Source organism: Artibeus jamaicensis, unplaced genomic scaffold (assembly GCF_021234435.1).
Source record: "Artibeus jamaicensis isolate MK-2021 breed Jamaican fruit bat unplaced genomic scaffold, CSHL_Jam_final contig_648, whole genome shotgun sequence".
Classification (NCBI taxonomy): Eukaryota; Metazoa; Chordata; class Mammalia; order Chiroptera; family Phyllostomidae; genus Artibeus; species Artibeus jamaicensis.
Window position 1 is genome coordinate 1,136,394 of NW_026521912.1, and position 25,431 is coordinate 1,161,824.

Here is a 25,431-nt window from a genome sequence, read left to right on the forward strand (position 1 = left end):
AATTTGTGGCCAGTGGAAAATTCTTCTGGTTGGCCCCCACCAAAACTACATTAGTAGGTAATGTCATTGATTCTTTGATAATTCTTGTGCTTTCTGGTGTGTCATGATGTGTCAGGTTTCTCTGATCTATTGTAGAGAGAGAGAGGAAAAGAAAGAAACATCGACTTCTTTTCCACCCACCCATTCATCCGTTGGTTGACTCTTGTGTGTCCCCTGACTGGGAAAGGAACCCACAACCTTGGTGTATCAGGATGATGCCCTAACTAACCGAGCTACTTGACCAGGATCCCTAGTTCTTTGGATTAGAAATGGTATTTTAAGACCATAAGCCTAGGGAGTACTCATTGCTATGAGGTTGGTCTTTGTTTCTGATCATTTTAGTAGACAAAAATAAGAAATGTTTACCTTTTATAAAAATAAAATACTTAATGATACTCCCAATTCAAATTCAAGACTACAGGGGTTTTATTTAACATGATTAATCTTACATATATACCCCCTTCATTTCCTCTGAAAATCCCAGTTCTTGACACCAACACAATTGGTTTGACAACCAACTCCTTTGGTTTATCTCATAGTACACATGCTTAGAACAACAGTTTTAACACCACTTCTACCAATATAGTAGTGGTATGCACAGTCAAATTACTGTGATTTAAAGTCACTAGGAGTTTAACTTTTGTCACTAACTGGATACACAAGTTCATTAGTTTTACTTTTGTTTTCAGGGATATCTTTAAGTTTTGTTTTGTAATTATATAAAATACTTGTACTGTTGTAAAACCACATACATAAAAATGCTGTGATTTATCTGTTCATTAAAAATAATTAAATAAGCTAATATAACACAACAACTTAAGCAGTTGAGGTGATCTATACATTAAATAAAGGAGGAGCAGGATAAGAAAGGAGCATTGAAGCTTTTTGCATGTACTGGAACTCTTTGCCTAGGACCCCCCTCTTTCCTTCTAGTTAACCTCCACTCACACCTTACTTGTCATTTTAATTGCTTCTTCATCAAAGACATATTTTAGGATTTTCCAAATTATTCCATGATATGCGCTCCCTCACTTGCTACAATTTCTCGCCATTGTAATTAATAACACAATTGGTCATTTTATGTCTTTCTCACTCCCTAGATTGAGGTCCATTAAGGGCAGCAATTTCTCTTACTCAATATTGTATCCTCAGTGTCTAGCACGGTGCCCACTCATAATAAGATCTCTTATTGATGTTTATATTACATCTAGTAAATGAATCTATTGCATAAATGAATGAATGAATGATGCTGGCTTTCGGCCCTTCCACGGTCTCCTGGCCTCTCTAAGCTTTTATATTCTCTCTGTAAAACGGGACCATACGTTGTCTTCCTCCCTCAGGACTGATGGGAAGCGTAAGGGAGGTGATGAACACTCAAATCACTGGCGGGTGTCAAATTCTATAACGGTTTTATTATTAACAAGCACCTCGGCAGGTGGCGCCAGTGGTCCCGCTCAGACCCCGTGCCGGATTGGGGAGGGGTCAAGACTTGGTGCGGGGTTGGGAAGGGGGCGGGGCTAGGGCGCGGCAGGGGCGTAGCCAGAAGCTGCGGTGCTGCGTGGCCTGTGAGGCGCAGAATAGCCTTGTCGCCTTCGGCCCCGCCTTCGAGGGCGGGACGTGCTCGACTATTGGCCAGTGCGACAGAGACTGGTTCATCATTGGGCCGTGGCACTGTCGGGTTGGCGGGCGGTGTCCAGACTCAGGTGCCAGCCGGAGCTGAGCGAGCGGCGCTGACTGGACCGGCCGGGCCGGGACCCGGGCTGGGGCGAGCGGAGGGTCCTGCGCGGCCTCCCGGCCCGGCCGCGGATCAGGTGGGCATAGGTGGCTGGGTGGGGTCGGAGGACGTTGGTCCGCGGATTATTTCCGAGTTCGAGGCCCGAGCCTGGTCCCGGGCGGGGTGGCCGAATTCCGACCCTTCACCTCTACCTTCCCTGAACGAAGGGATCGCAGTTCCTGTCTCGAGGGCGGTGGGAGGTGTCCGAGCCTCGGTTTCCCCCGTCTGTGAAAATTGGGCATCACAGCGCGAACCTAATGGGGCTGATCCAGGAGGTGGCTGACGAAGAGAGCTTCTGGCACACAGTAGGCGGTCAGTAAGTAGCCAATATCCTTCCTCAACCTCCTCCTCAAAGGGGTTCTGCCTGGAAAATAGTAAATACAGTGAACCCCGCACCGTGTAGAAAGGACTTGCTTAGCAGAGTGCATGGCTGTTAGTGGGTGCTCAAAACAGTTTATATGATTGGTTCATTTAGTCCTGAAGGGCTCATAATAGGTGCAAGTACTAGATATGATCCCTGTTATATAGATGAGGAAATCGAGGTTCAGAGAGGTCAAGTTTTTGCTTAAGGCTACACAGCAAGTAAGAGCAGAGCTGGTATTGGAACCTGGCCTCTAATGCAGGGCCAGGGAATTAACTACTGAAGGGTACATAGGAGCTTCTCTGTGGTGATTGAGAAGGAATGAATGCATTTCACAGGTTCTACATTTATCGGAACAAAACGAAGCCCCCCCCAAAAAAAAATGGTGAGCATTTATTGAGCATTTACTGTGTGCTAGGCTCTGTACTTTATCTTATAAAACCTAACAGTGCTGTAAGCTGATGATGATAATTATAATAAGAGGTAATATTTATTGACATCTTAATATTTATGGAATTTTGAGCTGGGTATACTCTGACTACCATTTTACAGAAGAAAACCAAAGCCAGAGACTGATGCAGCTGGCTTTGGATCACACTGTGGGGAGTTAGGGTCCTCTGACTTCTTTCAGTTTCCTGCCTTCGGTAAAAGGAGACTGGGGCAGGTGTGGAAAGGTTGTGGTGCCATAACATCACCCAGATAGTCCCAGCCAAGGGCGAGCTTCACTTCACTGGAGGAATTGATCCTGGGGGCTCCTTCTCAGTAAGCCCTTCAGTAGATACAGTCCACCGACTCCATCACCTTCACAGAGAAGGATGAGGCCCAGAAAAGCCAAGTGACTTGTCCCAGGACACACAGCATCAGTGACAGAGGCAGGACTTTAAAAAAAGCCACATCACCCTGGCTGGTGTTGCTCAGTGGGTTGGGTATTGTCCCACAAACTGAAAGGTTGCTAGTTCGATTCCTGGTTAGGGCACATGCCTGGGTTACGGGCCAGGTTCCTGGTTGGAGGTACACAGGAGGCAACCAATTGATGTTTCTCTCTCTCTCTTTCTCTCTACCTTCCCCTCTCTCTAAAAATAAGTAAATAAAATATAAAAACAAAACAAAAAACAGGTCTTTCGAGTCCCAGACCCACTCACTGGACTAATTTTAAATTTTGGCACTGTCTCTTCTTAGCTGTGTGACCTTGGGCAAGTAACTGTCCCCCTCTGAGCCTTAGTCTCAAATGGGGGTAATTATTGGACTTACTTCACAGGTTTGTTGTGAAAACTCAGTGAAATCCATCTCTACGGCACTGGGCCAAGTTTGCCCAGCAGTTCCAGAGATGAATGCAGATTGTCATTTTAAACTTGTGTCCAGTCTTTTTAAAGATTTTATTTATCATTAGAGGAAGGGGAATGCAGGGAGAAAGAGAAGAGAAACATTAACTGTTTGCCTTTCATATGTGCCCCATCTGGGGACCCATGTGCCCTGTCTGGGGACCAGACTACAATCCAGGCATGTGCCCTGACTGGGAATCAAACTAATAACTTTCCCTCTGTGGGACGACACCCAACCAAGACACACAGGTCAGGGTGGGACCTTGTTCTTAAGAACACAGGTCTGTTCTTACAGAGTAGGGGCTGAGAAATTAATGTAGCCACTCTGTGCCAGACATAGGGTCATGTGCTGGGGACAGTGGAGAACAAGTCCAACTCTGTCCTTCCTTCACAGAGCTCAGTGAAGCATGACAGACAGACATGGTTAAACAAGTAGGTGAAAAAATAAGAGCATCTTGGATCGGGGCCCATTCTGTGAAGGCAATAATGTGGACAATGGGACTTTAGCTGGGATGGTCAGGGAAGGCTTCTCTGGGGAGGTGAATTTTGAAGGGGACACTTAACTGTTTAGAGTTCAGTGAGCTTAATACAGTACCAGTATGCAGTAAGTCCTTAAGAGTAATTGCTGTTATTTATTTTTTTAAAGATTTTATTTATTTATTTGTTTCTTTTTTAGAGAGAGGGAATGGGAAGGAGAAAGAGAGGAAGGGAAACACTGATGTATGAGAGAAACATTGATTGGTTGCCTCTCACACCTCCTCAATTGGGGACCTGGCCCACAACCCAGGCATTTGCCCTGACCAGGAATCAAATCAGTGACCTTTGGGTTCAGAGGCCAGCACTCAATCCACTGAGCCACACTAGCCAGGGCAACTGCTGTTATTATTTTGGCCATTTGCAGGCCTTGCATTTGCAGATCTACCTGCGAGTTTTTTCCTTCCTGATAGTAAAAGAATGGTAGACCTAATGTACAGGAGCTGTGATGATTCTTACAATGCCCAATTCCTCGCAGGAAGGTTAAAGCTGATCCTTGGAGGGGCAGGAGCATTCCCTTGGGTAGGCCACTGGCTCCTCTGCTGACCTCTGGGCTAGAAGTTCTGGTTGCAGGCACATGGAAGGGGCAGCAGTGTATACAACATGGCAGGCTGGCTATTGTTTCTTAGTGTTATCTCCCTCTGGCACCCTTCCTCCTTGCTTCTCCTTCCTCTGGCTAATACTTGTTTATCTGGCCTTGCTGTGGAGGCTCAGAAGGGCATGTTGGGCTACACCACTGCTGGTTGAGCTATTCAGAGGACACCAATACGTGTGGTCAATCCCTTGTGGTCTCCTGGAGTCAAGGTGGGCTATACCTACAGTTCTCCAATTCACTCCTTCTGAGCTCCAGTGCTGAGGCAGCAGCTTGAAAGGCAGACTGTCCTGGTGCAAAATGTTAATCAATAACTTACGCTACTTTCCCCTGACTCTGTCTCTTTGGGTCTCAGATTTTAACTGGCATTTGTTGGTTAAAGCCAACTGTGGGTTACACAGTGAGTATTTCTGAGGTCTTGGCTCAAAGCTCCTGAGATAAAGGGTGAGGTAACTTGGGGACAGGTCCTTAGCTTCAGGGTACCTGCACTGACCTCCACAGGCATTGAGAGGGGCACCTAGTACTTTCATAAAATTCTCACAGGGAAACATGCACAGTTTCTGGCTGGTTTTGGGAGGGACAAGGGGGTTGCCGAGGGTTCCTTCTGGCAGTTCAGACCCCAAAGTGGGGTCCCAAACTCTACTCAAGTCACCCACCCAGAGCTGACTTCAGATGGCTGCCTGAGGCTCCAGCTATCTGCCATGGCTTCACCTCCAGGCTTATAGCAGCTGCCGTGGTGGGGACAGAGGCTGCCAAGGTCCTCCTCAGCCTGGGCCGCTTCCTTTATGGCCTTAAGTGTCAAGGAGTTCACAGCTGTACAGGAGGCCATGAACCAGACTGATGGAGGTCACTCACCATCCTTGTCTGTGGGGCCAGATTGCTAGGTCTGCTCTGCCTCACACAGAAGCAGGCTAAACTGTTCTGAGCTCAGCTCTGGGAATTCAGTCCACAGAGAACCAGTCTCCTTATGGTTGGTGGGCATGGCTCTGGCATTGGAAAGCACCAAGAAGAGGCCCTGCCACACAGCAGGTGCTCAGTAATTGTTAGGTGCCATTACCATATCTGAAAATGTGAATTTGGGAGTAGCTTGCAAGCTTTGAAGGCTGGACAAGGCTGGCTTTTGTTAGGAGACATAGAGGTATTATAACAAGTCCCTGTTGTATACTAGGCCTGGCCTGAACAATATGTGTGCTCTCTTTGAATCTTCACAACCCCTACAAAGCCCCATCCTACAGACTGGGCAACAGAGGCTGAGATCGCTAAATTCAGACCCTGCTCTGTGTCCAGCCCACTAGCCTTGCCCCTCACCTCCCTGTTGGCTTCTCCCCAGGCTCCCAGGACCATGGGTCTAGGGCTCTAATGTCCCTGTGCTCCCTATGGCTATGACGACGGGTGATTGCTGCCACCTGCCTGGCTCCCTGTGTGACTGCTCCAACAGCCCCTCCTTCTCCAAGGTCGTGGAGGCCACAGGCCTTGGGCCACCTCAGTATGTGGCACAGGTGACTTCACGGGAAGGCCGGCTCCTCTCAACTGTCATCCGGGCCTTAGACACGCCAAGGTAAGTAGTGACTGAGCAGCTATACTTACCTCCACTCACTTATTCTCTGGGCCCCGTGATTTCCCTTCAGTCTGGGGTCAGAAATCTAACTATCTGGATGGGTCAGGGAAATGAGCCCAGGCTGAGCATGTCTGATTCTTCAGGAAAAGCCAGAACTCCAGGTTGTTATGTGCAGTCAGAAGATGAAATGTGGACAACAGCTCATGTTTTGGAGAGGCAGTGTGAGGAAGTGCTTAGGGTGACTTACTCACTGTGGGCTGCAATACAGCGAAGCCACAATAAGTGAGCCGTGATATAGCGAGGGACAACTGTACCTTACACAAAGTGATCAGCATAAGTCTAGTAACGTGGTCATTACAATATTATTACTGTATTCCCTATGTTATACGTTATGTCTCCATGACTTATTGTATAACTGTAAGTAAGTTTGTATGTCTTTTTTTCTTTTTTAAAGATTTTATTTATTTATTTTTAGAGGGAAAGGGAGGGAGAAAGAGAGGGAGAGAAACAATGTGTGGTTGCCTCTTGTGTGCCCTACTGGGGACCCAGCCTGCAACCCAGGCATGTGTCCTGACTGGGAATCAATTGTCTACCCTTTGGTTCACAGGTGGGCCTCAGTCCACTGAGCCACACCAGCCAGGGTAGAAAAGAAATTAGTACTTCTTCTTTTTTGTTTAAGATTTTATTTATTTATCTTTAGAGGGGAAGGGAAGGAGAGAGGGAGAGAAATATCAGTGTATGGTTGCCTCTTATGCATCCTTTGCTGGAAACTGGCCTGCAACCCAGGCATGTGCCCTGACTAAGAATCGAACCACAATCCTCTGGGTCGCAGGCCCGTGCTCAATCCACTGAGCTACACCAGCCAGGGCTATATTTCTTTTTTTTTGTTAATGGCTGAGTAAGTAACGTATTTATTACATACAGAGATATCTATTAATATCTCTGCTATTACATACAAAATTTCTATTACATCCAAATATATATCTGTATCTATTACATACAGATATATATTTACTGTATTTCCTTTATCCATTTGTCTACATATGGATATCTAGATTTTTTCCATGTGTTGGCTATTGTAAGTAATGCTGCAGTGAACACAGGGGTGCATGTGTCTTTTTGAGTTGATGTTTTTGTTTTTATTAGATAAATGCTCACAAGTAGAATTGCTGGGTCACATGGTAACTTTATTTTTAATTTTTTGAGGAATTTCCATATTGTTTTCTTTAGCAGCTACACAAGTTTACAGGGTGTTGGATTTCAAGCCTGTATTCCCATCAGATCCCTCGAAGGCAAGACTGTGTTCTGGTTGGGAGTAGGGGGACACTTCAAAAGCCCAGGGGCCTCCTAGCCAGAGCTACCTGGGCAGGGGGATGGGGGGAAGGTTGATTAAAGCTGGGTTTTCCCTACAAGGGGCTTGTGAGGGGCAGTGAGTAAGTTGAGCCCACCTTTCCCCACCCTCCCTCTTGATACATGGGGAAACTTAGGCCCAGAGGGAGGCAGACTCCTACCTCCCTGTGTCACTGAGTAGAACTGAGGTTTGAATCCAGGGCTCCTGCTAGACTGAGGGAGAAGCAGGGAAGAAGCTCATGGGTCCCACCAACCTCTCCTATAGTACTCAGAGATCCAGGCAAACAGTGGGAGGCAGAGCATCCCCTCTGCTCACAAACTGGTGGCCAGGACAGCCATGCCCTCTGAGACCACCAGGACCTCCTGATTGGCCCCTGAGCTACTCTGACGTAGCTTCTCCCCTCTGCCTCTGATGCAACTTAAACCAAACCTGTCCAGGATGAAGGCCAGGGGAGATTGGCCCTTCCCAGAAAGAAAGCTGCTATTTTTCCAAAGAGTGGTCACCACACAGAAATGTGGTCCTCCAGCCTCCTAGCCAGTCTCCCCAGGAGTAAGTGAGGGTCCTCCTGCTGCTTCCAGTAGCTGCTGGGGACTGGTAGAGACTGTACAAACAGGTCATCGTTCTCTAGCCCACCCCTTCTCCCTGGTACTCCTCTTACCCAGTCTCTGCCCTCTGAGAACAGCTAGGTGGGACTCAAAGATTTAATACTCAGTGCCTTCATAATAATCAAGCCTTTCATTTTGCTTCAAAGGAGATCCTGATTCCTGAGGGCTTATGGCAAAGTCTAGGTTGGGTAGAAAGTTCTGGACCTTTAAACCTGCAGAGGCCAAAGAGGAAGGCCCAGATAGTGTCCCCAGGGCCCAGGATAAGGCTCAGGCTTAAAGCAAGCATCTGAGGCCCCTCTGGTCCCTGACCCTCTGGCGTTCCTGCCCACTAGACTGTGAGTGGGCCCAGGCCCTTTTGGAAACTTCCCAGAGCATTTCTGCATCCCCAGCCCTTCTACCTGGTCTTCCCCTTCTGCCCGCCTCCCCTGCCCCCAGCTTTCATCTCCTTCCCTTGTCACATTCTCCCTTCTCCTCTTGTGCTTGGAGCATTCTCAGGACAGTGCACTGGGGTCTGTGCATGTCACACCCGGTCCTTACACCGTTTCCTCCCCGTCATAGGCATTATTTTGCTGACAGAATTTCCTGAATGAAGCCCACTTCTTTTGCCCCACCATCTGTGGCAGGCAGCATACATGTTAGTAGCATAGAGGCCAAGGGTACATAGGTCCTGCATGAAGATTTCCCAGCTTTGCAGATGACTAGCTGTGAGAGTTTGCATAATTGAGTTTACCCCCTTGAAGCCCTAGTTCTCCCATCTCTGAAATGGGGCACCTTCCTCCTAGGCTCCTTGTGAGAATGAGACAAATGAATCCAAGATGTTGAACTTAAATAGCGCTCAGTGCATAAGTGCTCAATCATTAATTTGTTTTTGTTTGTTTTTCTCTCTGAACTTGCTCTTCAAAAATAGAATTTTCTAGGACAGACCCCAAATTGACAAGGCTCTTCCTTAAGGTTCTTGTCACTTCCACTTTCCAAGATTAGGCTCTGGAGCTGGATTTTCTCTTGTGAACTTGTTGGGGGAGTGGCTAGGATCAGGGTTCAGGCGAGAAGGTAGCCAGGAGTGTGAGAAAGCCACACCCTATGCAGGACTGTAGATAGAAGGCAGTTATGAGGGGCCAGCTCAGCTCTTTGGTTTCAAAGCAGCCAGGTCCTGCCCCTCCAGCAGAACCACTGAGAAAAGAATGGAAAACAGTTTCCAAGGGGAAACTGGTGTTTTCTGGAAAACTGCTTTTTTTTTTTTTTTTTAATTTATCTTTAGAGGGGTAGGAAAGGAGAGAGGGGGAGAAATATCAATGTATGGTTACCTCTCATGTGTCCCCTGCTGGGAACTGGCCTGCAACCCAGGCATGTGCCCTGACTGGGAATTGAACCTTGATCCTCTGATTCACAGGCCTGCACTCAATCCACTGAGCTACACCAGCCAAGGCTGGAAAACTGCTTTCTTGATCCTCCTCCCTCACATGTTCCACAGTCCTCTCTGAGCAGAAATGTCTAGAAAACAGTGACTTGTGTGCTAGACAGCCTCTGGGCCCACCAAGGCCACACTCCCAGCCTCCTGAGCTGCTCTAGGAAGGACCCGCATCCCCAGGGACAGGCTAGGATTGAGACTTCCCTGAAGGGGCTCTGTGATGCTTGATGTGTCTATTTTCTGAGCCCCACCAGGTGGAGGAGCAGAGGAGCTCTTCTCCCTGGGCACATGGGTATTTCAGGTAGCATGGTCTTTAGGTGTGGCTAGGTCCAGCACCTCTGATCAATCTCTTAAAGAATCTGTCCTTTCCTGTCTCTTCCTTGGCTCTACTTTCCTCTGTTTTTCTATGTTTGGCATCCTTCACAGACTCCATGTGGAAACCAGGCTGACACCAGAAGCTTCAGACTTATATTAGTCATGCTGCCTGTGGTTTATGGTGGGGTGGGGGGTGAAGAATTTCAGAAATTAATTCCCCGTGGCTCTGATTGCATCACACATGACCTGAGTTGGTCCTGTGGCCAACTGTGTGCAGAGTTTTGATTGGTCAGGCCTGAAGTCATCAGGGGTATCATCAGCTCTGCCCTAGTCCTTAAAGACCAAGAGTTAGGAGCCAGGGCCATTGCCTAGGACAACCAGTATGGTATTTGCAGGAAAAGGAGTGGATGTTGGGCAGACAGGTATAAAAGTGTGCCACAAGAACCCTTGGGAGAGGGAGAGAGTATATCACTCCACCCGTGGGAGACTGGGAAGGCTTCTCAAAGGAAAGGAAATTTGGAGCTGGGTGTTGAAGGACGAATAGGAGTTTGCTAAGTGGCTTGCAATCCAGTGAGTAGTGAAGAAGGCATAGGCAGAAAGCCTGATTGTTGCTCATGTGTCCTGTCTTTTTGTCCAGTGATGGTCCTTTCTGCCGAATCTGCCATGAGGGAGCAAATGGGGAGAGCTTGCTGTCTCCATGTGACTGCACTGGCACACTGGGCACCGTGCACAAGAGCTGTCTGGAGAGATGGCTTTCCTCATCCAACACCAGCTACTGTGAGCTGTGCCACACAGAGTTTGCAGTGGAGAAGCGGCCCCGGCCCCTCACAGAGGTATGCTTAGCAGCCTTGGTTGGAGTGGACAAAGGGGAGGAAGGCAGGCATGGGTCCAGATGAGAAAACTGGCCTGGAGGATCCTGGTGGGCTACGGAAGCAGCTTCTGTATAAGGGTGGACCTCTTTCCTCTTCTCATCCCCCAGTAGAGTCCACTGATGCAGGTAGGGAACTCAGCTTGAGGTTCCAGACCGACAAACCATGCGCCCCTTCCCTGATTTGGTCACTTCAGGTGACCTCTGAGACCTGAGGAACTGGGAAGGGCAGCCTTGGCAGAGGGCAAGTGCAAAGGTCCCAAAACCAGAAAGAGCTTAGTGTTTTTGACAAAGCCCAGTGGCTAGCAATGAGTGAGTTAAAGAGCAGGGAGAGTAGCCTGGAAGGAGGTGGTACAGGCTACACATGGCTTTGGGGACTGTGCCTGGGAAGTCAGACTTTAGCCTGAGTGGGATGTGTCAGGACTGAGATAGGGCATTCCCAGGTATGTCTGGTGTCTTTCTGCTCCCTAGGGCCCTGCTGCCTACCTGGATGCCCTTCAAGCTCCTCCCTGCCCAGCTTGGCAGGGGGTGGCTGAAAGCAGCAGGGTGATGACACTGGGCTGCAGCATGGGTTCCTGGGAAGGGCCGTGGCATACTTGGGAGCTGGGCTCTTAGGAAAACAGTGGGAGGGAGAGCTTGCCCTTCCTAGAGCCCCTTCTCCCTCACTCTCCAGCCACATGGGGCTCCTCCATGCTGTACTTTGTCCAGGTCACGCACTCCCAAGTCAGGGCCTTTGCATCTTGTGTTCCTGTCACCTGGAGTGCCATCTCCCTCATTCTTCACATGGCTCCTACCACTCACCTGGTCCTCACTGTTACCTCCTTGGCCAGGCCTTCCCCTCCTTGAGCACCCACTCCATTTTGTACCTCACCCCACTAGCATGGGTGCTCCGGGAGGGTGGGGACCCTTTCTATCCTGCTTACCAGAACTTCATGAGTGAAGCGCCTTTCTTTTGGCCAGTCATTTATGGCAGGTGGTGTAGCACAGTGGTCAAGGGCACACAGGCTGTGGGACAAGACTTCCTGGCTTCTGATCCAGCTTTATGGGAGATTAGCTGTGGGAATTGTCAGAGATGAGTCAGCCCCTCTGTGCCTCTCAGTTGCCCCTTCTATAAAGTGGGGCAGAGATGCCCAGCAGGGCCTGGCTCAACATAGGCTTACTAAGTATTTGTAAGAAGGAAGGAGGGGGTGTGGTGCCAGGCAGGAGGCTGGGCCTGCATGGCCCAGTAGTCATGAGGCACAGGGTTTAGAGGTCTCGCACCCCATCCCTAGGTTGGGGCTAGCTGGAGGGTGGTGTGTAGTCCCTCTCAGCAGCTCCCCCATTTCCTTACCCCCCACAGTGGCTGAAGGATCCGGGCCCTCGGACAGAGAAGCGGACACTGTGCTGTGACATGGTGTGTTTCCTGTTCATCACGCCTCTGGCCACCATCTCAGGCTGGCTGTGCCTGCGCGGGGCCCAGGACCACCTCAGGCTCCACAGCCGGCTTGAGGCCGTGGGGCTCATTGCCCTCACCATCGCACTCTTCACCATCTACGTCCTCTGGACGCTGGTGAGTGGCTGCCAGCTGGAGGGCAGGTGTCTAGGGGTTTCCAGTTCAGGGCAGCTGGGCCATGGGTTTGGTCAGTGGCTTGATGGGGAATCCTCTGCCTCTCCATGTGGCCCTGAGTGGAACTCCAGATTCCGAGCTGAACCATAGTTTAGGAAAGCCTGAGCTGGGAGTGAGCCTTCTGCTCCAAGGAGACCAGGGCGGCAGATCATCAGTGCTGAGTGTAGGCCCTGCCATCCACGAGCCCACCCAGACTGGGCTGGGTGCAGGAGAGAGGGGAACAGGGACAGAAGGAAGGAGGCAGGGGGAGGAGAGGATGGAGGCACAGAGAGACTGTAAGACCAAAAGGCAGAGAGAAAGAGCAGGAGAATGAGAGAGACCAAGAGAGGGAAAGATCAAGAGATGAGAGAAAAAGCAACTGAAAGAGAGAGAGGGAGACTGAGGCAGGGGAGTTGTTCCAGGCCTCTGCAAGCCTTAGAACCCTTACTCAGAGAGAAAAGGGCCCCCCAAAGGCTCACCCAGTTTATATAACCACTGTTGTCTACCTGTTGGGGCATTCTCTCCTCGGAAATTATTTTTCATTGCATCTACCTGTGTGTGTGTGTGTGTGTGTGTGTGTGTGTGTGTGTGTGTATTTTTAAAATACGAATAGGATGACATAAGTACTGCTTTGCAGTCTGCTTATTTCCTCTTTGCTAGTGTTCTTTAAAAAGGAAAAAGGCAGCCCTGGCTGGCATAGCTCAGTGGATTGAGCACGGGCCTGTGTGCTAAAAGGTCACTGATTCGATTCCCAGTCAAGGCATATGCCTGGGTTGCAGGCCAGTTCCCATTGGGGGATGCACCAGAAGCAACCATACATTGATATTTCTCTCCTTCTCTCCTTCCCTTCCCTTCTAAAGATAAATAAATAAAATAAAATAAAAATATTTATTTATTTATCTTTACAGGGGAAGGGAAGGAGAGAGGGAGAGAAATATCAATGTATGGTTACTTCTGGTGTATTCCCCTGCAGGGAACTGGCCCTTGCTGGGAACTGGCCTGCAACCCAGGCATGTGCCCTGACGGGGAATCGAACTGCGATCTTTTGGTTCACAGGCCTGTGCTCAATCCACTGAGCTACACCAGCCAGGGCTAAATAAATAAAATCATTAAAAAAAAAAAAGAGGAAAAAGGCAGCCAGCCAGCTGTCATTCATTCTATGCCATTTATATAGACTTTATTTATTAGAGTTCTAATATATTCTTATATACACATAGCCTCCACCCTGCTACCCCACTATCAATATGGCACCAGAGGGTACATTTCTTATAATGAATGAATCTCCACTGATACATTGTTATCACCCAAAATCCGTAGATCACATTAGGGTTCATCCTGGTGTTGTTCATTCTATAGGTTTGGACAAAAGTATTGTGACATGTATCCACCATTACAGTATCATACTGAGTAATTTTACTGCCCTAAAAATCCTCCAAGTCCCACCTATTCATTCCTTCTTCCCCACCCTCAACTCCTGACAAGCACTGATTTTTTTTTACTCTCGCCATAGTTTTACCTTTTCCAGAATGTCAGAGTTGGAATTATGCAGGTTGTAGCCTTTTCAGATTGGCTTCTTTTACTTAGTAACATGTATTTAATATTCTTTGGTGTCTTTTCACAGCTAGATAGCTCATTTCTTTTTATTTTATTTTTTTTAATAAAGATTTTATTTATTTATCTTTAGAGGGGAAGGGAAGGAGAGAGGGAGAGAAACATCAATGTATGGTTGCCTTTCGTGTGTCCCCTGCTGGGAACTGGCCTGCAGGGAACCTGCCTGCAACCCCAGTATGTGCCCTGTCTGGGAATCGAACCGCGATTGTCTGGTTCACAGGCCTGCGCTCAATCCACTGAGCTACACCAGCCAGGGCAGCTCATTTCTTTTTAGTGCTGAATGATATTTCATCATCCGATATCCCAAAGTTTATCTATTTACCTACTGAAGAACACTTTGGTGGCTTCTGAGTTTTGGTAGTTCCATGATCCATTGACATTTAATCCCTTCCAAGAGGCTGTACCACTTTGCTCTCACCCTCTGAGTGACTGCACCCCTTTGTAGGGCCGTGAATGCTACTGGGGACTTTCCCTAGGAGAGTGAATGGGGTTGTGTGCACAGTCTGTATGAAAAAGACCTGGTGGTTGTCTCCGCTTCTGGAAGCCTATGCCAGGCCCTGGCATGGGCCAAGGCCATTGCTTCAGGGGCCCTGTTTTCTTCCCTTGGGGTGGATGTCTGCTGGCTGGCCTTCCCACCCATCCTGCCCTGCCCACAGGTCTCCTTCCGCTATCATTGCCAGCTTTACTCTGAGTGGAGAAGGACCAACCAGAAAGTTCACCTGAAGATCCGGGACACAGACAGCTCCGAGGCTACCCAGCACTCCCTGCTGGCTGCTGGATTCCTGAAGAAGGTGGCGGAAGAGACGCCTGTGTGAAGGCTGGGTTGGCAGGGCCAGAGGCAGCTGATGATGCCCTGGAGTTTGGTAGGATGGAAACTGCCCAACCCTTCCTGCATGGCCAGAACGCTTCTTAGAGCAGGAGATGCCAAGTGGAGCTGGTTCTGTGATCCCGTGTGAAAATATTTTCAGATTGTCTTATACACTGTTGTATATGAGGAAGACAGGTAGAAGTGGTCCTGAGCTTCACACGGAGCAGGCACCCCAATCTCATTCTGAGGTCCACTTGGCCCCTTGAGGGCCAACAGCCATGACCACAGGCTAGTTGAAGGCGCCTGTGGGCAGGAGATTCTGAAAGCTTCTTGCACTTCTCTGCACCTGACAGGCTCGCTATCTGGGCACCCTTGACTTTATAAATTTGCACCAAGTTTCAAAACCCCAACTCGAATGAATAAAGGAGCCCTTACTGGATAAAATAGATTTGTCAATTATATTTCAGAACTGGAGACTCAAAGTGGGGGATGTGGGACCAAGGGGAGTCAGGGACTACACGGAGGTTAAAACATGCACTGGGCTGGTTTGAAAGGTCTGATGCAAAACACAGCAGAAGAAGCCAAGTCTGAGTTTTCAAGTGAGGAGCATGTAGCAGTTATATAATAATGATTTAAAATAAATACACGTAAGAACAGTTTCCACTTTACATCTATTGTGGGCCAGATGCCATGCTGAGCCCTTTACACTCATTAATAACTAATGTTCACACTTATCCAGGGCAACCCTGGAGGAGGCTCCATTCAGAACCTTCACAGGCTTCCTCCTACTCTCACTAGCATCCCTGGCAGGAGAAATGGATGTTACTTCCTCTTTACAGATGCAAAGACTGAGGCCCAGAGTAGGGAAGCCTCTATCTAAGGTCACACAGTTCTAAGAAGCAGAGTTGGGATTGATCATGGGTCTGTGTGGCCCCAGGGCTGAGCTTTGTGCTTCCCCCTCCAGGAAGACTCGGGGAAGAAGCAGGAGAGGGTCATGCTAATAATAGCAACCACTTCCTGAGCACTTTCTGAGCCTTTTACATTTGAGGGCTCTCTGTATTAGGCCACATTTAATACTCAGAGCAGCCCTGAAGTGTAGATGCTGGGGTTGTCTGATTAATTCCACTGGCAGGTGAGCAAAGGGGAGCTCAGAGCAATGGGTCACTCACCCAAAGTCATTCATTCCTTATGGACACAGTTCTATTGTTTTTCCCATGAATCCCTGTCTGGTTCTATGCCTTACCTAAGAGGAAGAAAACCCCTTTCTACTCACACTAGAAAGGCAAGGGGAGGCCAGCCTGGCCATAGAGTGGAGGGAACAGTAAAGAGCAAAGACCTGGAAACTGGAACCTGTGTGGCCTATAGGAGGAGCAGCACAACAGATGATGTTGCTGGGGCATCATGACTGAGGGGCAGGGCAGAGGGCTGGGAGAGACAGTTAGAAAGACAAGCTAGGCTTCGAAAGCCTCTGGCGGTCTGCAGAAGCACAGGGTTAGACTCTTTCTCACCTCTGCAGCTGCTTACTCTGCTAACGCCTAGCACCCACCTCTCCAGGCCATTTTTGGAGTGTGGTGCCCCTGAGGATGGTGCAAAGAGGCCCCAGGATATGCCATCATGAAGAGAGAAAGCTGTTTCCTTTGCAAAACTCTTCTAATGCTTTCAATTGTGTCCAGGAGAAAGTTGTAGGTTGGTGCTAGGGTGTCTATTAAAGACCCCTAACCCTAGCAAAGAGAGCAAGCTTTAGGCTCAGAGGCTTTGGCAGCATGCATGACTAAATTTATACTTTAGTAGCATATTCTCTTATTTATTTTTACATTAAGCTCTTTATAGCAAATTTACAACATAGGCTGTGATGTGAAAGCACAGCTTTTTATTGCATTTATTGGGGTGACATTGTATAGGTTTCAGCTGTATAATTCTACAATACATAATCTGTATATTGTGTTATATGTTCACCCAAAGTCAATTCGCCTTCCATCACCATTTATCCTGTCTTATACCATCTTCCACCTCCCCCAACACCCGTCTCCCTCTGGTAATCACTATACTGTTCTCTGGGCTTTCTTTCTCTCTCTCTTTCTTTAATCCTTTTACCTTTTGCACCCAATCTCCCAACCCCCATAAAGCACAATTCTAAAACATATGCTTTGGAAAAGAAACGGTGTCAATAAAAGGAAAGGGTGAAAGAAGATGGCAAAACCCAGAAATCTAGGCACTGTTAGGTGAAGTCACCAGCCTATAGGAGACCCCAGCCTGGAAGAGAGTTTGTCTCCTTAGCCAGTGCCTGGTTCGTTGCTAATCTGTCACACCCACTGAAGGAGAAAGGATTAAAGAGGTGAGAGGTAGCTTTTGTTGTCTCTGATGCTTTGCATTTGGATTCTTCTCCCTCATTCTTCTGACATACTGCTGTGGTCTTTTCCACAATCTCTGAGCACTGCCGGGCAAGGAAATTCAGAGGGTTGTAAGATTTCTTCTGCTCCAGGGCCTCCTTCAGTGTAGGAGAAATCTAAGGGAGAGGATGGTAAACTGAGATAGATCCAGCAGAGCCACGGGAGAGAGAAGGGTTGGTGTACACAGTGGTTTTCAGTAGAAATTTCAGGAAGGGACATGGGAGGAGGGAGTTGAAAATGGGTGGGAGAAAGGAATTCTGTGAAACACGTGAGTTTAGGAAGTATGTAGGAATGGAACTCGAAAGGGAAAGTGGGGCATAGCCTCCTGTTAGGCTGAGCCACCAGATGAATTCATTCTCTGGGACTGGAGTTCTCAACCTGGGTCAGAATCACCAGGCCTAACTAAGCAGCTGAAAGGATGTGGTAGGTGAGATATTTTCCTACGGCCTAATGGAACACAGTCATTTTTTGAGAGCAGTGGGAAAAAAAGAAAAACCCTAGAACCTCTTGACCTTTGTGAGCCTGGAGAGAGTTTGGTGGCTAGATGGGAACTTCTGCAAGATCAGTGAAGCATTTCAAGGTTCCAAAGAAACCAGAGAGATGGGGAGCTCCTGGGGAAGAAGGCTTGAACCTCTGAACCCTACCATAGGTTCTGACCTTTTCCCTGGGCTCTGCCCCAAGACAGCCTGTAACAGCCCTAAAAACATGTTTGGGGACTAGGACAAGCCCTCAGGGCAGAGGGACCCAGGGTTCAGCTGGAAGAAGCCCGAGTTAGAGTTAATGGGATCTCTTGGCCTGCAACTCATTTCTCCCAGTATAAGTGGCTTCTTACTTAACTCATTCACTCAAGAAACATCCATGAACATATACTGAGTCCCCAGCTTTGCGTTTGGCTGTTGGTTAATGAGTTCAGTGAAAAAGTCTTAGGCTATGAGCTCTGCACCCAGGACCTCCCAGCGAGGTGAGCAGACGACTGAACAGAGCCTGTTTATTCTTGATGCAGGATGATACTTGGAGACAGCATTTTGCACACCAGTCCTACAGCCTAGCCCTAGAAAACGCCTTTTTATTTTGGTAAACAAAACTTTCTCTGCCCTTCTGCTCCAGCTAATTAGAGAAAGCTGGAAGTGACTAGGTCTGAGTGGGGCCTGGGATGATGCCTCCCCTTATTAGACCTCAAGTGCGGGTGGATGATCCAGTTGGTGTCTGTAAATAGAATTCATTGCAGGAATGAATGAATAACAGCTGCCGCTCTGCGCCTGCGCGGAGAGGCCGAGGCCTGGGGCGGGGGCGTGGCGCAAGACTGGACCGGACTCGGCGGGAGCCGGTCGCTGCGCGCGCAGGCATTACTGGTCGCGCTGGGTCTCGTGATCGCGCAGGCGCAGCGCCGTGCAGCCCGCTCCCTCACACAAAGCCCAGACGCGGAGAAAATGGCGGCAGGGGTTGAAGCAGCGGCCGAGGTGGCGGCGACAGATCCCAAAATGGAGGGAGAAAGCGGTGCGCCCGGCGCGCCGAGCGGCAACGGGACTCCGGGGCCTAAAGGGTGAGAATTCACGTCTCCTTGTGCCGGACCGGCATTTTGCGGCGCCGGCGGCAGCTCCGTTATGTCTGTTGGCTGCTTCTCCCTGGCGCGGCCTCCGTCCAGGCCTTCCCCGAGGGGCCTGCCGTGGGTGTGGGCAGCCAAGGCCGTGAGGAATCCAGTTGAGCGGCCCCGGGAGCGCCTCAAAGACTGCTCTTTTGTTCTCCAAAAGAGAACTGTCCCGATTTCTCCAAGCCAGGTCCGACTCCGAGGCCTCAGGCCCGGCTTATGCGCGAGGGGATGATGGCGCGGGCCTTAGAGCCAGCGAGTCCCCAAGTTTACGGCCCGCTGATCTGTCGAGTGACCTTGTGCGCAGGGGTTTACATCTTCCCTTCAACACCACCTCCTTGCCTGTGATCTTTGTAGCCGGATCGGTACAGTGTGGGGGAGGGGAAGGAGCGCGCAGGACTTGGCACGCGGTCAGCCTGGATAAACGGTAGCGAAGGCGGGTAGGTATAGTCCGGAGTCTCGAGGACGGCTCCGGCCCTGTCCTCAACCCCTCCAGTCTCCGGCGCGTGCCCCACGCACTGGCTCAAGTTCTCCTTGCCTCTCACTTCCTCCCCCAGGTGTGCGGTAGGTATTTAGTGGAGCGATCGGGCCTTCTACTCCGTGTTCACCTTTAGAAACAAACAGTAAGAAAAAAGAGAGGAAACATTCTCTTCCGTGTTCTAGGGGAAGATTTTCCATCATTCATCTGGCCACCCACTGCCAAACTCCGTCATCTTTTCGAGTGTTGCTTGGGGCTCCGTTTCGAGTCCTTGGTTTTAAAAATTTCACTACAACATGATCTTGTGTCCCCGTGAAACCCACTCATTCTGATGGCAGTCACCTGACAGAAGGCGTTTTGGCACCGACCAGCACCTGTGGGGGGAGGCGAGGGGAAGGCTGGGCACACATTTGATTTCCCGTTAAGTTTTTTAAAAATTGGAGTAGCATATACATAATATAAATTTTACAGTTTTAACGATTTTAAGTGTACCATTCAGTTTCATTAAGTGCATTTAGTGTTGTGCAACCGTCACCACCATCCATGTTCAGAATTTTTTTGTCATCCCAAGCTTCAATATTAACCAATAACTTCCCATTCTCCCTATCCATCCAGCTTCTTGTTAAAGTCCTTGTAAACAGAATTATACATTCTGTTGCAAATTTGCTTTTCCCCAAATTTTTAATGTGCATAACTACAATTTGTGGGGATTAACAGTGAATGTAATTAAAGCACTTCATGAGCATTCACTAAATACAGCTAGGTTAACTTTCCTTAGGAAATCAAGAGTAAGGCATTCTGGAAATAGTATCGACACTTTATTGAAAACTGTGGAAAGGCATGTGCCCATTTTAGGTTTTTTTTAATCGTCTGTCTAGGGGAGCCTAGTTGGATTTCTGAGGGCTGTATTAGGAGGCCTTTAAGACATTTATATCATGTATTATCATTTTTTTCTTTCAGAGTGCTTAATCACAGAATGGAGAGCTGCTAGAATTGGGCTAGGTGAGAAGTTGAATTAGCTACAGAATATTTAGCATCTGAGATACCTTAAAAATTTACCATTTCCCACTGTTCATTTTCAAAGTTATTTTGTGACATTCATTTGTCAAGCATAACGTGGGTGTTAAAAATAAAATTTTATATTTAGTATAGATAACTGGAGAGGTATGTTTATGTCAACTCTGTTCTGCAACTAAGAAGAAAAAAATTTAAGATTTTTATTTTTTAGAGAGAGGGGAAGGGAAGGAGCAAGAGAAAGAAAGAAACATCAGTGTGTGTTTGCCTCTCACGTACCCCAAACTGGGGATCTGGTTCACAGGCCCATGCTCAATCCGCAGAACCACACCAGCCAGGGCAGAAATTTTTTTTAAAAGATTTTATTTTAGAGAGAGGGGAAAGGCAATAGAAAGGGAGAGAGGGAGAGAAACGTAACAATCTGTGGTTGCCTCTTGAGCGCCCCCTACCGGGCACATGGTCCGCAACCCAGGCATGTGCCCTGACTAGGTAAAAGGTGAAAGATTTTTACGTTCTGAAGAGAAACCAGAGTATCCCAACTGGAAATCAAACTGGCGACCCTTCCCATCGCAGTCTGGTGCTCAATCTACCAGCCACACCATCCAGGGCAGAAAAAATTTTTTTTCTAATAGTTGAGGAAACTCAGGATAAGGTTATTGACTCAAAAGAAGCTAGGGGAACTTCAGGCCCCTTACTGCTTTGCAATGAGTGCTTTTGTTGTTGTTTTTGAACTGTACTTCAAAAACTGTTGTTATACTTAAAAATAAGGTACATAAGATTCTGAGCTCAGAATTAGAATAGGGGCTCTTCATTGTTTGTATGCAGTGCAGCCAGTTCTTTTTCACTTTGCTCTGTGATTTTATTCATGGTTGTGTCAGAGTTAACAGTTTGCAAACATTAGGTTGCTTGTTTCTTTTCAGGGTTCTCAGGTGGGTTCTCTCATTACAGTGTTTTGCATTCATAGAACTGAAAGTTGAATTGCTCATTCAGTATATAATAAGTACATCTAGGTTTCCTGAGCCATTGCTCTGGTGAGCTTGTTTTTAAAGCCTAATCAGTATGTGCAGTGGTAGAAGGCTAGGAGTGAATCAGTTCCCTCCCTACTGCCCTCTAGAAAATTATTGGTAGGAAAATGTGTCATTGCCATAGTCACTGTGTGCCAAGTGTGTCTTTTAAACCTGTGTTGAGAGTAACCATTTACAGATGAAGGAATTGAGGCTTACCAAAGGTGCCTTTGGGATTTAGGCTTTGATGTGGGACCCTACTTCTTAGTCGCCTGTATTACTGCTCCCTGAAATGTGTTTAACATTTACCAAGCTGCTTTTTTGTTAAGACTGTTTGTTGATTCTTACAGCATCCTGTGAGCTGGGGTGGATACAGGTTATGCTGGTTTTGCTGGTAAAGAACTAGAGAGGAAAAGAACTTGAATTATATGGGTGTAAGTGGTGGACCTGGACTACCATAGTGCTGTGAACTGTGCTCTCCACCTCTTCATGCACTGGAGGAGCTTTGGATTGAAAACATTTCTGTGAAGAATCATTTTGCATAAGGGATGGTTCTCAAGAGTTAGGGGGGAATGGGGGAGTCTTTTTTTCTTAGGACAGGTATCAAACGCATTTTCACCTGGGGCACATCAGCCTTGCCGTTGCCTTCAGAAGGCCGAATGTAATTTCAACTCCTTAACATTTAAGAAGTAGTTACATTTATGCAGTCCTTAAATTGTTTCAGCCCTTTAAAGGCAACCATGAGGCTGATGTGGCCCCTGGTGAAAATGAGTTTGACACCCCTGCCTTAGGAGATATATTCAGGATTTGAGGGTATTGGGGTTGCCATTTCAGACTACATTCCTGATTGAAGAACTCTGCAAGTAAAATACTATACATGGGAATGCCATGGAGGCATAAGAGAGTAGGGATTCATTGTTTTAAGTAAGGAATGTAGCTGTCTTTTGCAGAGTAGGTACTTTATTTTTTTAGTGGTGATCTTTATAGTATATATAATTCTAGTGTTGTGAATCAGTGACATGATAAATTACTGATTTTCAAAGATGCAGTCAGTGAAACATGCAAAGCCATTAAATACAATGGCTTGGAAGGTACGGTACTTTTCAGATATTTTAGGCTTGTCTTTTTTGATATATTATAAAATAGGTTTCTAGAATTTCAGAAGAGGTTTTAGTTTAGAATTTATGTGGATGCCAGAATCAAATATAGTCAGAATCACTGGCAATTGGGAATTGAAAGCCAATTAGCAAGGAGAATACTGATTGGTAAGACATTAGGCTGGCCTAAGTAGATAACTTCCTGGCTAAGTAACTTCCATAGTAAGTTTCTTTGAGAGGTTACAGATTTGTTACTTTTAGTTACAAGTTAAGTTACTGGGGTTAGGTTTGGAATTTAATAACTAAGAGAAGAAACTTAAAAACCTGTTGTAATTGGCACAATGAACTGCATATAGTTTGGTAAAGTGTCAGTATATAAAACCCTCATTCTCCTGTGTGATCCTGTTAACCAGTGTTACTCCAATAAATTTTAATTAAATGAAACTCTCAATCAAGATACAGTAACGCCCTGAAGCTTTTTCTCACCCCTTCGAAATCCTCTGAGCCCCTCCTCCCACCTTCATCTTCCCTTTAAAGATAGGGATGACGATGCTACTGGCATCCTTAACAGATCAGGGAATGCTGTTAAACACCCTCTAGTGCACAGGGCAGGGTCCACCGCCCCCAACACAGGATCATTGGGCCTAAGATGTCAGTAGTGCTGAGGTTGAGAAACCCTGCTGTAGATTAGATTGCCAGAGTAGATTTTCTCAAATTTAGAGTTTTATATGATGAAATCATACTGTACTTGTTGTGTGTTTTTTTTTTAGTATACATATTTTAAGATTCATCCCTGTCGTGTGTAATGTATTACTTTTTGTTGAATAGTATTTCCATCTATCGATATACTGCAATTTGTTTATTCATTTACCCGTTAGTAGACATTTAGATTTCCATTTTGGGGATACTACAGATAATATTGTTACGAATATTCAGGAACAAGGTTTTGTATGGATGTGTGCTTTATTTTCTTTTGGGTAAATATCTGGCAGTGGATGATTGGGTCATACAGTATGTGTGTTTCACTTAACATGTTTAATATCTGTAATACCCGGAATCTGTGGTATTTGTCATTGTGTTCTATAGTATTCCGTCTATGAAAATGTACTTCTAAAGGCTTTCAGAGTTGAGTGTTGCATATATTTTAGGGCTAGAGAAGACTATTTGCCCAATTTTATCCTAAATATGGGCGAACATTGGATTGGACATTTTAAAAATGGACTTTTCATTACACCATTCTTAAACTGTCACATCATCTATATTTGCATATGTATCCTTAAGATTTTATTTACATATATTTAGAAAGAACAGAAGGGAGAGGAACATTGATTGGTTGCCTCTTGCCTACAACCCAGGCATGTGCCCTAACTGGGAATCAAACCAGCGACCTTTTGGTTCAAAGTCCTGCAGGCGGGTACTCAATCCACTGAGCCACACCAGCCAGGGCTGAATAAGTGTCTTGAGTGAGATTTCTCCCAATTTTGTCAAGGATAGAATCCATGGTAATCATTAGATTTAAGAAAAGGTCAATTTTGTGTTTAAAAACAAAAAAACAACAACCAACAAACCCTCACCCTAGGATGTGTTCGTTTATTGATTTTAGAGAGAGAGAAAGAAACATCGACTTTAGAAGGACATCAGTTGGTTGCCTCTTGTGTACCGCCCCCCCCCCCCAACCCTTTAGTGCATCTGGCCAGGGCAAGAAAAGGTCAATTTAAGAAGCTGGAAGAGACAGAGATAATTCTGACGCCTTTTACTTATGAGGAAATGATTGGCAAGCAAAGGATTTGGGTACAGCCGTGCTGTGCTCTCACCTTAAGCATGATCCATAAGAGCTGCTTTGTCAATCACATGATAAGGATTAACACCCAAGGAAATACACAGCAAGATACTGTCTAGATACTTTGTTTCCAGCTTTGGCTGTAATTAGTGATTTATATATTTTGTAAATAATAGGTGATCTGAGCAGTCTGTGAAAACACAGACTGGAACTATTACTGTCATGGACCCTGTATCACAATTTTTTTTAATATAAATCATGGAATACTTGGCTTTCAAAAGAAACTAGTTATATTAAATACATTTCTATCCACAGACCTTCAGTAGGTCCATGAAATGTAGATTACATGTACATTTTATGCATTTATACTAAGATTTTCCTCCTACTCTGCCAAGAGTAAGCAGTTGACAGAGATATGTTTGGCAGATTTTGATGCAGGATTTTTACATGGAGTAGACACGTTTCTTCTGAGATGGGTTGGTGGTTTGCAGCCAGCATGAAGTGGGTCCATTGTGAACTGGGGTGGACAGAGTAGAGTTCCAGGAATCTGAGGACTCGAGTGTCCATACCTCTCACATCCACTGGGTGGAAGTCTGTTGCATGTTGATGTATAGTTCAGATCACAAAGGAAGCTGCTTTGCTTAGTTCTGTCTGGGGTGATACCTTTATTATGTTTGGATGTGAGGGACCAGTAAAAAGGGGAAAACAACTTTTGAGACTGCAAAAAATGGCTAACTTTCTAATTTTTTCAAGAAAGTATATTAAAAGAAAGTCTTCCAGCTACCATCTGGTATTTGAACACTATTTCTTTGCCATATAAGAAGAATCCTGAAATAAAGACCAGCCTTCCAGTTAAATAAAAATAATTTTGTAAATCATCAGTACCATAGTCTTGGGTTTTTTCCCTCCCATTTGTGTCATGAATCACAAAGACAACCTGTGGTTTGGGAATTGTAGGATTCTCACAGAGGGAAAGAGTAGGGCTAGTGAAGCAGAAAGGTAGGTAGGACTCAGTGCCCTGAGAGGAACTTCCTGTGGCTGCCAGCTTCCCAGTTCCTGGTCAGCACTTACCAGGTGTCTGCCTGTGGTCAGGGGGCCTGAACTGAGCAGGCAGCTCAGGGAACAGCCCCATTTGACCAATGCATGGGTGCTGCCCTGACTGCACACACTGGCCTGTTGTCCCTGGGCTATGGCCTGTGTAGCCTGAAGTTCTATGCTTTGGAAGTCTGCCCTCTCCCCCCCCCCCCAAGTGTCTCAGTCTAGACTGAATTGGTATACATAGAGCTTAGAAATAAAATGTTGCTGCCTGGAGGCACCTAATATACCAAGGTAAAAAGTATTATAGGAGA

At 46.9% G+C, this 25,431-nt stretch overlaps 2 protein-coding genes across 7 annotated transcripts in view; both read left to right on the plus strand.

Annotated features, from left to right (window-relative positions):
• Positions 1-1,707: 1,707 nt before the first annotated feature.
• On the plus strand, positions 1,708-15,175 carry MARCHF2 (membrane associated ring-CH-type finger 2). Of its 5 annotated transcripts, XM_037158938.2 has the most exons (6): positions 1,710-1,850; positions 1,981-2,129; positions 5,953-6,180; positions 10,497-10,692; positions 12,067-12,276; positions 14,580-15,175. In XM_037158938.2, the coding sequence occupies exons 3-6, from the start codon at positions 5,999-6,001 to the stop codon at positions 14,736-14,738; spliced, it is 747 nt and encodes a 248-aa protein (XP_037014833.2). In that variant the 5' UTR covers positions 1,710-1,850; positions 1,981-2,129; positions 5,953-5,998; the 3' UTR covers positions 14,739-15,175. The 5 variants fall into 5 exon arrangements, with proteins under 5 accessions (XP_037014834.2, XP_037014833.2, XP_037014831.2 ...); XM_037158939.2 differs by lacking the exon at positions 1,981-2,129 and having other exon boundaries at positions 1,708-1,850; positions 14,604-15,175; XM_037158936.2 differs by lacking the exon at positions 1,981-2,129.
• A 3,332-nt stretch (positions 15,176-18,507) lies between these two features.
• The window catches only part of HNRNPM (heterogeneous nuclear ribonucleoprotein M), a 44,815-nt gene continuing 37,891 nt past the window's right edge, over positions 18,508-25,431 (plus strand). For both annotated transcript variants that reach the window (XM_037158951.2, XM_037158953.2), the window contains exon 1: positions 18,508-18,664. In XM_037158951.2, coding sequence (XP_037014846.1) covers positions 18,552-18,664 — 113 coding nt within the window. In that variant the 5' untranslated portion in view covers positions 18,508-18,551. The remainder of the gene's footprint in view (positions 18,665-25,431) is intronic.